We start from the raw sequence: 13,007 nt of genomic DNA, 5'->3' as shown, positions 1-13,007 counted from the left end.
CACAGGTTGATGTTATTTGCCAGAATCACTACTGGGTAGCAGTATTGCCTAATAGCATTTTCCAGGTCTAAAGTTTGTTCATCACCGCCCAACCACGCTATTTGTTTTACACAGGAATTTTTTACAAGTGAATCAATTCTCATTAAATTGATTTACGGGGCCTGCTGTCTCTACACAGCCTATATTGCTTAAACTGGGGAAGTGCTGCAGAGGAAAAGAAGTGGGAGGTCCTTTAATGTCCACCCTAGTACAAACTGAGTGACAGCAGATTTATTGTGATGCTTGTAAAGGAAAAGCTTGTACTATGAAATCTGTTTCATTTTCTTCTGCTAGGGAATCCTGCTTAGTGTCCACAGAAAGCCCCCAAGAGCTCAGCATTTTAGAGAGTAAAAGGAGGGGGACATCGGCAAAAACTCTCTCGTCTTCTTTCATGCTTTAATTACGACAGTAAATCACAGCAACCATGAAACAACTACATGTGCAAAACAAGGACTTTTGCTTCTCTGCTTCTGCTATCACGGGCATTCCTTTCACAATTGCCTGATAGAAGAGATAACTTCAAGAGAAAATCTGTTATAACTTAGAGCTCTTTAATACATGTTCTCTACTCTGCTAAGCAAATAAAATAACTGTATAATCAGATGGCAAACACATGAAATCATATCGAAATTCTAACACGATAAAATTGTGTTTTACACTATAAAAATTAAACATTTTGCATCGAAAATATATTTTCAGTAGGTGTGAAAAATGATTTCTCCTTTCTTTAAATTAAATTGTTTTATGAAAGTAGTATTGGAAATGTGATACAGCTATTATATCATCACACAATATATAAAGTATACCTTTCTAAAAAGTGGACGTTCACCCTTTTAATTTTTTTTTAAACTATAACCTGTGATAAAGGAAGGATTAAAATATTTCCCAAACTTTTCTTTGAAAGCATTTCTGTATCCACTTGGAACCTTTCTTGTTATCCCCTTCACTGTGGGCCATTTTCCTTTTTTTTTTTTCCCGTGTTTTCTTCCCCTTCTTCCAAGAGCCATTACTTTTATATATTTCCGTCAATATAGCCATTTAAGGGCTTGTTTTTTTTTTATGGACGAGTTGGACTTTTGAATGGCACATTGATTTTACCATATAGCGTACTGGAAAACAGGAAACAAAATCCAAGTACAATGAAATTGCAAAAAAGTGCAATTCCACAACTGTTTTTTGGATTTCTTATTCACCATTTTCACTACATGGTAAAACTGACCTGGCAATATTATTCTCCAGGTCAGTATGAGTATGCAGATATCAAACATGTATAGTTTATTTTTTATTTAAGTGGTGAAAAAAAATCCCAAATTTGTATGAAAAAAGTATTGTCTTTTGCTTATTTTTTTGTGCAATGAGCTGATGCTTTTATTGATAAAATTTTGAGGTAGATGAAATGTTTTTATCGCCTTTTATTGCATTTTATTGCAATGTTGCGGCAACCAAAAAATGTAATTCTTGCATTCTGATTTATCTTCTCATTACACTGTTTACTGATCGGATTAATTTACTTTATATTTTGATAGACCGGACATTTCTGAATGCAGCGCTACCAAATATTTATTTTTTTAAATTGTTTTATTTTCAATGAGGCAAAAGGGGGGGGGGGTGATTTTTTTATATTTAAAAAAACTTTTTTTTCACTTTTTACTTTATTTAATAGTCCCCTTAGGAAACTTGAAGCTGCAATCATCTGATTGACTGTGTTATACATTGCAGTGCTTCAGCATTGCTATGTATAGCAGAAATAAGAGCCACGAGCTGCATTCTCATGAGTATTATAATGATAGGCACAGGGGTCATCAGTAGACCCCCGCTGACTTGACAACACATTGGAACACTGTGAAAAAGTCACGGGTGTGCCTGTAGGAGCATGGAATGACGCAAGCCCCATCGGTGCTTGTTAAATCCTGCTGTCAGAGATTGACAGAGGGATTTAACAGGTTAACAGCCATGAGCGGAGCACCTCTATGCCTACAGCTGTTAAAGGCACATGACAGCTAATCAAATTATGCGGGGAAATGTGCGGGCTCAGCGACAATGCCCGCATCAAAGTCGGGGACACAACACATAACGTAAATATACGTCATATGTTCTGAAGGGGTTAAACCAGTTCAAGACCAAGCCATTTTGCCCCATTAGTGACCAGGCACATTTTTTTTTAATATGCAGTTTAAAGAGCTGTAAATGTTTTATGTGATTTTTATAACATTTAAATAGTTTTTTTCTGATTACCCCTGTAACTAACAGTGTAATAGATATATAAACGGTGTATAAAAATCAAGTATTAAAACACTGTATACGTCAACATTACACAAAAAAGCTCAATAGCATTGTGAAAAAAAGTTGCCAAAAAGGTGTGCACAATAAAAAATAAATAATAAATAATAATATAAAAGACAACAACTCACTTTTTAAAGTGCCCAAAGTGCATAACCCTGTATAGGGTCTATAACCATGTGACCATACACACAAATGTGATAGCACAGCGATATCGCTTTTATAAATATATGGGGGTAAAAATGACAGCTCACTAGTTTAAAGTGCCCAGGTGCATAGACCTGTATAAGGTCTGTAGACAAATAAACCATACACAAAAAGTGTGATAGCACAGCGATATTGCTATTATATATACCTGGGGGGGAAAGCTGGGTCCTGAACCTGCGTGCGCCCGACGCGCGTTTCGGATATATTTCCTTCGTCAGGGGGTGGTTATTACTGATCCAGAGGGCTTTATATAGTATAACTTTACCGAGCGCTGCGGCCCGGGTGTTTGCGGCACATGCGCAGTCCGAAGGTCTGCGAGTTCCGGTCTCTACGTCACATGACCGGCCGCACAGGAGCGGAGTACCCGGCGTAGCCTAGAAACCATGGACGCAGAGCGCCGAGACTTATAGAGTCATACCTAAATGTTCGCATGGAGCTGGGAGAACAGAAAAAAATAGGGGAACGCAAATGAGAGGGAAATGGTTGATCATACAACTCAGACTTATACATATTAAGCTGAGTTGTATATAATGCAGGTCAATGCTGCCGTGCAGCAGACACGGAGGAAGTGTGGGATCGGGGCTGCAACAGTGAGTAAGCTGGTGTCCCTGCTGGGAAAGAGGTGCAGCACGCATGGTTGCCAATGCTACATGGGACACTAGGTTCCTCCAAATGGTAACATATGAAAAGATGGGTCACATTACTGAGATTTCCTGAGTAGAATCCCCCCATTTCAATAGTATGCGGCCATATTTCCCCTCTGCACCCATAAGTCATGGGAGTAATATGCATTTGACTGGTTGTGGTTTTAGTCAGGATGCTTTTCCACAAGTTTGCATTTCAGGTAATTAATCATCATTTTGTGCTTCAGGGTCTACAATGACTCACCAGGAGGAGAGTGTAACATCTGCAGTGAGACCTATGTGTATAGAAACTACAGCTGCGGCTGGGATTACAAGGACACTCACAGCAGCAGATATTAACCCCTTCGCGCCATGCGCCGTACTAGTACTGCGCTGCCGGCACTGCATTTGTGCCAGCAGCAGTACTAGTACGGCGCACCGATCACCGCGGTCTCGCGCTGAGCGCCGCGGTGATCGGGTGCGGGTGTCAGCTGTATATGACAGCTGACACCCTGCAGCAATGCCCACGATCGGCGCTATCGCCGATCGCGGGCATTTAACCCCTCTGATGCTGCTGTCAGTAGTGACAGCGGCATAGAGGGGGATCGCGCAGGGACGGGGGCTCCCTGCGCTCTCCCACCGGAGCAACGCAATGAGATCGCGTTGCTCCGGTGACCCGGAAGGAGTCCCCGGATCCAAGATGGCCGCCGGACTCCTTCCAGGTCATGAAGTGACCTGGCTAGCCGGCGCCTGCTGAGAGCAGGCGCTGGAGAGCCAGCTAAACTGCATGTCAGATCATTGATCTGACAGTGTGCTATGCACAGTGTCAGATCAACGATCTGATCTAATACAGAGATGTCCCACCCTGGGACAATGTTAAAAAGTAAAAAAAAAAAAAATAGAATGTGTAAAAAAAAAAAAAAAAAAAAATCCCCAAATAAAAAAATAAAAAACATTTCCCAATAAATCCATTTACAGTGGGGCAAAAAAGTATTTAGTCAGTCAGCAATAGTGCAAGTTCCACCACTTAAAAAGATGAGAGTCGTCTGTAATTTACATCATAGGTAGACCTCAACTATAGGAGACAAACTGAGAAAAAAAAATCCAGAAAATCACATTGTCTGTTTTTTTTATCATTTTATTTGCATATTATGGTGGAAAATAAGTATTTGGTCAGAAACAAACAATCAAGATTTCTGGCTCTCACAGACCTGTAACTTCTTCTTTAAGAGTCTCCTCTTTCCTCCACTCATTACCTATAGTAATGGCACCTGTTTAAACTTGTTATCAGTATAAAAAGACACCTGTGCACACCCTCAAACAGTCTGACTCCAAACTCCACTATGGTGAAGACCAAAGAGCTGTCAAAGGACACCAGAAACAAAATTGTAGCCCTGCACCAGGCTGGGAAGACTGAATCTGCAATAGCCAACCAGCTTGGAGTGAAGAAATCAAAAGTGGGAGCAATAATTAGAAAATGGAAGACATACAAGACCACTGATAATCTCCCTCGATCTGGGGCTCCACGCAAAATCCCACCCAGTGGGGTCAGAATGATCACAAGAACGGTGAGCAAAAATCCCAGAACCACGCGGGGGGACCTAGTGAATGAACTGCAGAGAGCTGGGACCAATGTAACAAGGCCTACCATAAGTAACACACTACGCCACCATGGACTCAGATGCTGCAGTGCCAGACGTGTCCCATTGCTTAAGCCAGTACATGTCCGGGCCCGTCTGAAGTTTGCTAGAGAGCATTTGGATGATCCAGAGGAGTTTTGGGAGAATGTTCTATGGTCTGATGAAACCAAACTGGAACTGTTTGGTAGAAACACAACTTGTCGTGTTTGGAGGAAAAAGAATACTGAGTTGCATCCATCAAACACCATACCTACTGTAAAGCATGGTGGTGGAAACATCATGCTTTGGGGCTGTTTCTCTGCAAAGGGGCCAGGACGACTGATCCGGGTACATGAAAGAATGAATGGGGCCATATATCGTGAGATTTTGAGTGCAAACCTCCTTCCATCAGCAAGGGCATTGAAGATGAAACGTGGCTGGGTCTTTCAACATGACAATGATCCAAAGCACACCGCCAGGGCAACGAAGGAGTGGCTTCGTAAGAAGCATTTCAAGGTTCTGGAGTGGCCTAGTCAGTCTCCAGATCTCAACCGTATAGAAAACCTTTGGAGGGAGTTGAAAGTCCGTGTTGCCAAGCGAAAAGCCAAAAACATCACTGCTCTAGAGGAGATCTGCATGGAGGAATGGGCCAACATACCAACAACAGTGTGTGGCAACCTTGTGAAGACTTACAGAAAACGTTTGACCTCTGTCATTGCCAACAAAGGATATATTACAAAGTATTGAGATGAAATTTTGTTTCTGACCAAATACTTATTTTCCACCATAATATGCAAATAAAATGTTAAAAAAACAGACAATGTGATTTTCTGGATTTTTTTTTCTCAGTTTGTCTCCCATAGTTGAGGTCTACCTATGATGTAAATTACAGACGCCTCTCATCTTTTTAAGTGGTGGAACTTGCACTATTGCTGACTGACTAAATACTTTTTTGCCCCACTGTATGTATGTAAATTTAAAAAAAAACAATAAATGTACACATATTTGGTATCACCGCGTCCGTAACGACCCGCTCTATAAAACTGTCCCACTAGTTAACCCCTTCAGTGAACACCGCAAAAAAAAAAAAAAAAAAAAACAAGGCAAAAAATATTGCTTTATTATCATACAGGCGAACAAAAAGTTAAATAACACGCGATCAAAACGACGGATATAAATAACCATGGTACCGCTGAAAACGTCATCTTGTCCCGCAAAAAAAAAGCCACCATACAGCATCATCAGCAGAAAAATAAAAACGTTATAGCTCTCAGAATAATGCGATGCAAAAACAATTATTTTTTTATATAAAATAGTTTTTATCGTATAAAAGCGCCAAAACATAAAAAAATTACATAAATGAGGTATCGCTGTAATCGTACTGACCTGAAGAATAAAACTGCTTTATCATTTTACCACACGTTGAACGGTATAAACGCCCCCCCTAAAAGAAATTCAGGAATTGCTGGTTTTTGTTCATTCCGCCTCCCAAAAATCGGAATAAAAAGCGATCAAAAAATGTCATCTGCCCGAAAATGTTACCAATAAAAACGTCAACTCGTCCCGCAAAAAACAAGATCTCACATGACTCTGTGGGCCAAAATATGGATAAATTATAGCTCTCAAAATGTGGTGATGCAAAAACTATTTTTTGCAATAAAAAGTGTCTTTTAGTGTGTGACAGCTGCCAATCATAAAAATCCGCCAAAAAATGCTATAAAAGTAAATCAAACCCCCCTTCATCACCCCCTTAGTTAGGGAAAAATAATAAAATGTAAAAAAATGTATTTATTTCCATTTTCCCATTAGGGCTAGGGTTAGGGCTAGGGTTAGGGCTAGAGTTAGGGTTGGGGTTAGGGGTGTGTTTGGATTAGGGTTTCAGTTATAATTGGGGGTTTCCACTGTTTAGGCACATCAGGGGCTCTCCAAACGTGACATGGGCTCCGATCTCAATTCCAGCAAATCTTGCATTGAAACGTCAAATGGCGCTCCTTCCCTTCCGAGCTCTGCCATGTGCCCAAACAGTGGTTTACCCCCACATATGGGGTATCGGCGTACTCAGGACAAATTGTACAACGACTTTTGTGGTCCAATTTCTCCTGTTACCCTTGGTAAAATGAAACAAATTGGACCTGAAGTAAAAAATTTGTGAAAAAAAGTTAAATGTTCAATTTTTTTAAACATTCAAAAAATTCCTGTGAAGCACCTGAAGGGTTAATAAACTTTTTGAATGTGGTTTTGAGTACCTTGAGGGGTGCAGTTTTTAGAATGGTGTCACTTTTGGGCATTTTCTGTCATATAGACCCCTCAAAGTCACTTCAAGTGTGAGGTGGTCCGTAAAAAAATGGTTTTGCAAATTTTGTTGCAAAAATGAGAAATCGCTGGTCAACTTTTAACCCTTATAACGTCCTAACAAAAAAAAATGATGTTTCCAAAATTGTGCTGATGTAAAGCATACATGTGGGAAATGTTGTTTATTAACTATATTATGTGATATAACTCTCTAATTTAAGGGCATAAAAACTAAGAGTTTGAAAATTGCTAAATTTTCATAATTTCCAACAAATTTTTGTTTTTTTCACAAATAAATACAAGTCATATCGAAGAAGTTTTACCACTATCATGAAGTACAATATGTCATGAGAAAACAATGTCAGAATCACCAGGATCCGTTGAAGCGTTTCAGAGTTATGAACTCATAAAGTGACAGTGGTCAGAATTGTAAAAATTGGCCCTGTCACTTAGGTGAAAACAGGCTTTGGGGTGAAGGGGTTAAGGATTCTCTTGCTGCACAGCCCTGGACTACAACACTCACCAGATATTGCTCCTCTCTGAATCATAGAGGCAGAGCAGCAGCAGCAGAGGAAGGAACTGATTGGCTGAACAGGTTGCAGAAGAAAGGTGGAGAGAGAAGTGTGCAATCTTCCATGTCAGACGTGTGAGAGTGCGATCCTGAAGAGCAGGGTACAGAGGCACAGAATGAGTGTTAGTCCAGGCACTCAGTGTGTGAGGGGTGAAGATAATCCTGCAACCAAACCACATCTACAGACCAGCCAGTTTCCCAGGAGATGCCCACCACCACTTGCCTTATCTACAGTAACAAGTCTATAGCCTTGTGTCTCCAGCATTCAGACCCTGCCACCCCAAGCTGGATTCCTGTGTGACCCCAAACCTGCTACATCAAGGAATGGGGGGACTTGTGGTTCTACTGTTACGTTAATAAAAGAACTGAAGGAATTTTGTTTCAGTCATAATATTAAAGTGCAAAAACGGTTCCTCTATGCACACCAACATCCGCGGCAACTGGGCTCCATTGCAGACCAGTGTTACTGGCATTGCTGCAGCCATTTCTGGGCTAAGTGATAATAGTTAGAAGTGTGTTTGCTGTCACTGAAAGGGGAAGAGTCATCATTAACATTCAGACCTACTGCAAAAGCACATTTCGAAGCTGTATCGTAGATGGTGTGATGTTACAGGTTTTGCTGCTCCTTGTTATGCACTCTGAATTTAACACCATTTATTCCTCTGCAAATAAATCTGTTAAGTATTTCCAGAATCGACTCCTGGCGGAAGAAGACGATCTTCCTGCATCCCACTACAGCTAATAGCAAGATTTGGGTGGAGGCACTGCGCCATATTGAGGTGAGAACAACTGGACACCCTGCCCATGGAGGCAGCGTAGGCTACGTTCACATTTGCGGTGCGTCGAGCACAACCGCGGCAACGCACGCGCCATGCGCCCCTATATTTAACATGGGGGGCGCATGGACATGCGTTTTGTTGCGTTTTGTGACGCATGCGTTTTTTGGGCGCAAGCGTCAGGGCGCAGAGGACACTGCTTGTTGCATTTTTTTGCGCTATAAAAATGAATGCATGCGTCACAAAACACAGCGTTTTGCTGCGTTTTTGCGTGCGTTGTGCGTTGCGTCACCGACGCAGCACACAACAATGCAAATGTGAACGTAGCCTTAAAAGGATGTTTCAACACAGGAGAAATAGTGGTAAATTAAGGTGTTAAATTCATGGTGTAAGCCTTTGTGCAGAGGGGAGGATTTACGTTCCTCGAGCACTGGGTTGATTTTTCATTGGAATACAATGTGTATTCTGCAGATAAATTGCACCTGCATAAAAATGGTCCTGCTGTGTTTGGGGAGAGAATTCGAACAGTCGTGGTGTTTTTAGGGTATGTGCACATGTCAGGATTTTCTAGCAGAAATTTCCTGACAAAAACCGGACATTTCTGACAGAAATCCGCATGCGTTTTTTTCGTGGTTTTGATGCAGAAAAAAACGCATTGTGTGCACAAAAACTGCAGAATGCATTCTAAATGATAGGATGTATATGTCTGCAGTTTGTAATGCGTTTTTATCGCGAAAAAACGCGGAAAAAATGCGAAAAAACCTGAACGTGTGCACATACCCTTAAACTAGGGAAGGGGGTGGAGGACAAGACAGAAAATAAATAGGTTTATAAATTAGAGAGGGGTCAGATTTTATTGTAGGGTGGACTGTGGGGGGTGACTAGGGCTAAAGATATGGAGATACATGAGTTACAAACCAACAGTGAAGACAAATGTGTCCACATAATTTCAGGAATTAGAATATGAAAAAATGTATGGAAACCTAAAGTGCATGATCTTAAATACCAGGAGACAAGCAAAAAAAAAAAAAAACAGGACAGCTTGAGGACTTGGTACTGTAGGAACATAGATATACAGTAGCTGTTACTGAAACATGGTTTGTAAATCTTCCTGGTTTTACACTCTTTCAGAAAGATAGGACAATAAAAAAAGGGGAAGAGTATGCCACTATGTTAGCAATAATATGAAAGCAAGTGTGAACAAGGGGGGGAAAGTGATGATGAAATCTTATGGATGGGATTATAAATAGTGGTAAACACTTTACAGCATTATTAGATGACGCACGCTACACAGGTTGATACAGTAGAAGTTATGGGATCTTTTAACTTTCCAGAAGACCCAACAATAGGCAAAGCTCTGTTGAATCTGATCCTTTCAAACAATACAGACTTTGTTTCATCTTGCTCAATCTGTATTAAAAGAATTTACGCAGAGAGGGCATTGTGGTTTGTCCTGATGAAAAATATTGTAATTTCGAAACATGTTGACAAATAAACCATATTTCTGGATACCATTTTTATTCACCATCCTTGATACATTGGCAACTCAGATTTAACCCTTTTTCAGTTGCAAAGAAGAGTGACAATCATAGCCAGTCCCATTACTCATATTACCCCAACTGATATACTCAGTTTGCTAAATGTAGATATTTCTCCAAGCTACGTCAGTGCGAATAAAGCCCCGGCTCAAAAAGGCTACATCCAAGAATTCTGAAGGAACTCAACTCAGTTATTAATGTACCCCTGTATATAATTTTTGGAGACTTGCTAGTGACTGGTACTGTGCCTAGAGACTGGTTCGAAGCTAATGTGATTCCCATTTTCAATAATAATTATAATCTTTACTTTTATATAGCACTATCATATTCCACAGCGCTTTACATACATTATCATCACTGTCCCTGATGGGGCTCACAATTTAAATTCCTTATCAGTATGTTGTTTTGGAATGTGGGAGGAAACCGGAGTACCCAGAGGAGACCCACGCAAACAAGGGGAGAACATACAAACTCCTTGCAGATGTTGTCCTTGATGGGATTTGAACCTAGGACCCCAGTGCTGCAAGGCTGCGTGCTGCCCCGATGAAGGCTCTAAATAATTATAGATCAGGACTTTCAATATCCAAATCCATTGCAACTTGACGTCTTAATGCAGCACTGTTCAAAAATGAATTGTGCTCTTTAGAATGACCAATTCTTTCACAAATGTTTGTAAATACAGACTGCATGGCTACTAGATGGATTTTATACACCTGTGGCAATAGCACTGAATGAAAAAGAGGTGTGTCCCAAAACTTCTCTCAAGATAGTGTATATTTATTAGTAATGGAAGTCAGCAGCAGATATACCCAAATGCATGGTTATATACGCTGCTCAAAAAAAAAGGGAACACTAAAATCCCATGTCCTAAATATCACTGAATTGAATATTCCAGTTGCAAATCTTTATTCATTACATAGTGGAATACGTTGAGAAAAATAAAACATAAAAATGATCAATGTAAATCAAAATTAATATCCCTTGGAGGTCTGAATTTGGAATGATACTCAAAATCAAAGTGGAAAATGAAGTTACAGGCTGATCCAACTTCAGTGGAAATGCCTCAAGACAAGGAAATGATGCTCAGTAGTGTGAGTGGCCACCAAGTGCCCATATGACCTCTGTTCTGAAGGCAATCCAGTGACACAGTGTGCCAGCAATCAGAGCACATACAGTGATCTGACAATAACCAAAAACAATAGAACGAGCTCTGAGACGTGGAATCTCTGTAGACCGCAATACCTGAACCTATCCTAACACAACTAAAGGCAGCTGTGGATTGCGCCTGTCACTACCTATGCAACTCGGCACAGCCTGAGGAGCTGACTAGCCTGAAGATAGAAAAACAAGCCTGACTTGCCTCAGAGAAATACCCCAAAGGAAAAGGCAGCACCCCACATATAATGACTGTAAGCAAGATGAAAAGACAAACGTAGGGATGAAATAGATTCAGCAAAGTGAGGCCCGATATTCTAGATAGAGCGAGGATAGCAAAGAGAACTTTGCAGTCTACAAAAAACCCTAAAGCAAAAAACCACGCAAAGGGGGCAAAAAGACCCACCGTGCCGAACTAACGGCACGGCGGTACACCCTTTGCGTCTCAGAGCTTCCAGCAAAACGAATAGACAAGCTGGACAGAAAAAGTAGCAACAAAAGCAAAGAAGCACTTATCTAAGCAGAGCAGCAGGCCACAGGAAAGATCCAGAAGCTCAGGTCCAACACTGGAACATTGACAAGGAGCAAGGAAGACAGAATCAGGCGGAGTTAAATAACAAAGCAGCCAACGAGCTCACCAGAACACCTGAGGGAGGAAGCTCAGAAGCTGCAGTACCACTTGTGACCACAGGAGTGAATTCAGCCACAGAATTCACAACAGACCTCCTTACAACGCCTGGGCATGCTCCTGATGAGGCTGCGGATGGTCTCCTGATGGATCTACTCCCAGACCTGGACTTAAGCATCCGCCAACTCCTGGATAGTCTGTGGTGCAATGTGATGTTGGAGGATGAGGCGAGACATGATGTCCCTGATGTATTCAATCGGATTCAGGTCTGGGGAACGGGTGGGCCAGTCCATAGCTTTAATGCCTTCATCTTGCAGGAACTGCTGACACACTCCAGCCACATGAGGTCTGATTTTGTTGTGCATTAGGAGGAACCCAGGGCCAACAGCACCAGCATATGGTCTCACAAGGGGTCTGAGGATCTCATCTCGGTACCTAATGGCAGTCAGGCTACCTCTGGTGAGCACATAGAGGGCTCTGTGGCCCTCCAAAGAAATGCCACCCCACATCATTACTGACCCATTGTCAAACCGGTCATGCTTAAGGATGTTGAGAACTGGTACCACTGATACAGTAAAATACCGGGACACAATCCCATATTACTACGGACAATCTAATAGTTACTAGGACACTCCGAACTAGCCAATCCTACAACAACCAAGGAGTAATAAAGTCCCATATACAAGTATAAGACAAAAAATAGTAAATTTATTGAACATATAACATATATGCAAAACAGCAAAACAAGGTACAAAGATGATGCAAATACAAAAGACACTAACACTGTAGTAACAGCAGAGGCATGACAGGCGGGTAACCTATATCTGGGTACAGTATAACATACATCCCTAAAGTGCTATGTGTAGAATAAAGTGCCACGATGTATGGAACTGTAACCCATAAAGAGTAGTAGTAATAGTTTATAACCACTTCTATATACGTATAGTCAGAAGATAGCTAGGTAAATAGGATAAACCGTCAATCTTACCCATATTAATGTGCCAGTGCGTGTCGCCAGCTGCTGGATGTTGTAGGATATGCTTAAGGATGTTGCAGGCAGCAGATCGCTCTCCATGGTGTCTCCAGACTCTGTCACATCTGACACGTGCTCAGTGTGAACCTGCTTTTATCTGTGAAGAGCACAGGGCACCAGTGGCAAATTTGCCAATCCTGGTGTTCTGTGGCAAATGCCAAGCGTCCTGCACTATGAGCACAACCCCCATCTGTGGACGTCGGGCACTCAGACCATCCTCATGGAGTCGGTTTCTAACTGTTTGTG

The 13,007-nt window shown here is 41.4% G+C and overlaps 1 protein-coding gene across 1 annotated transcript in view; it reads right to left on the bottom strand.

The window, feature by feature from the left end:
• Positions 1 to 12,803, bottom strand: part of LOC138637738 (uncharacterized) — a 71,900-nt gene extending 59,097 nt beyond the window's left edge. Inside the window, exon 1 of the mRNA XM_069726650.1 lies at positions 12,717 to 12,803. Coding sequence (XP_069582751.1) covers positions 12,717 to 12,803 — 87 coding nt within the window. The remainder of the gene's footprint in view (positions 1 to 12,716) is intronic.
• Positions 12,804 to 13,007: the final 204 nt, after the last annotated feature.

This window comes from Ranitomeya imitator, chromosome 5 (genome assembly GCF_032444005.1).
Source record: "Ranitomeya imitator isolate aRanImi1 chromosome 5, aRanImi1.pri, whole genome shotgun sequence".
Lineage (NCBI taxonomy): Eukaryota > Metazoa > Chordata > Amphibia > Anura > Dendrobatidae > Ranitomeya > Ranitomeya imitator.
Note: the sequence above shows the minus strand (reverse complement) of the source record. Positions and strands in the feature narration are given on the sequence as shown.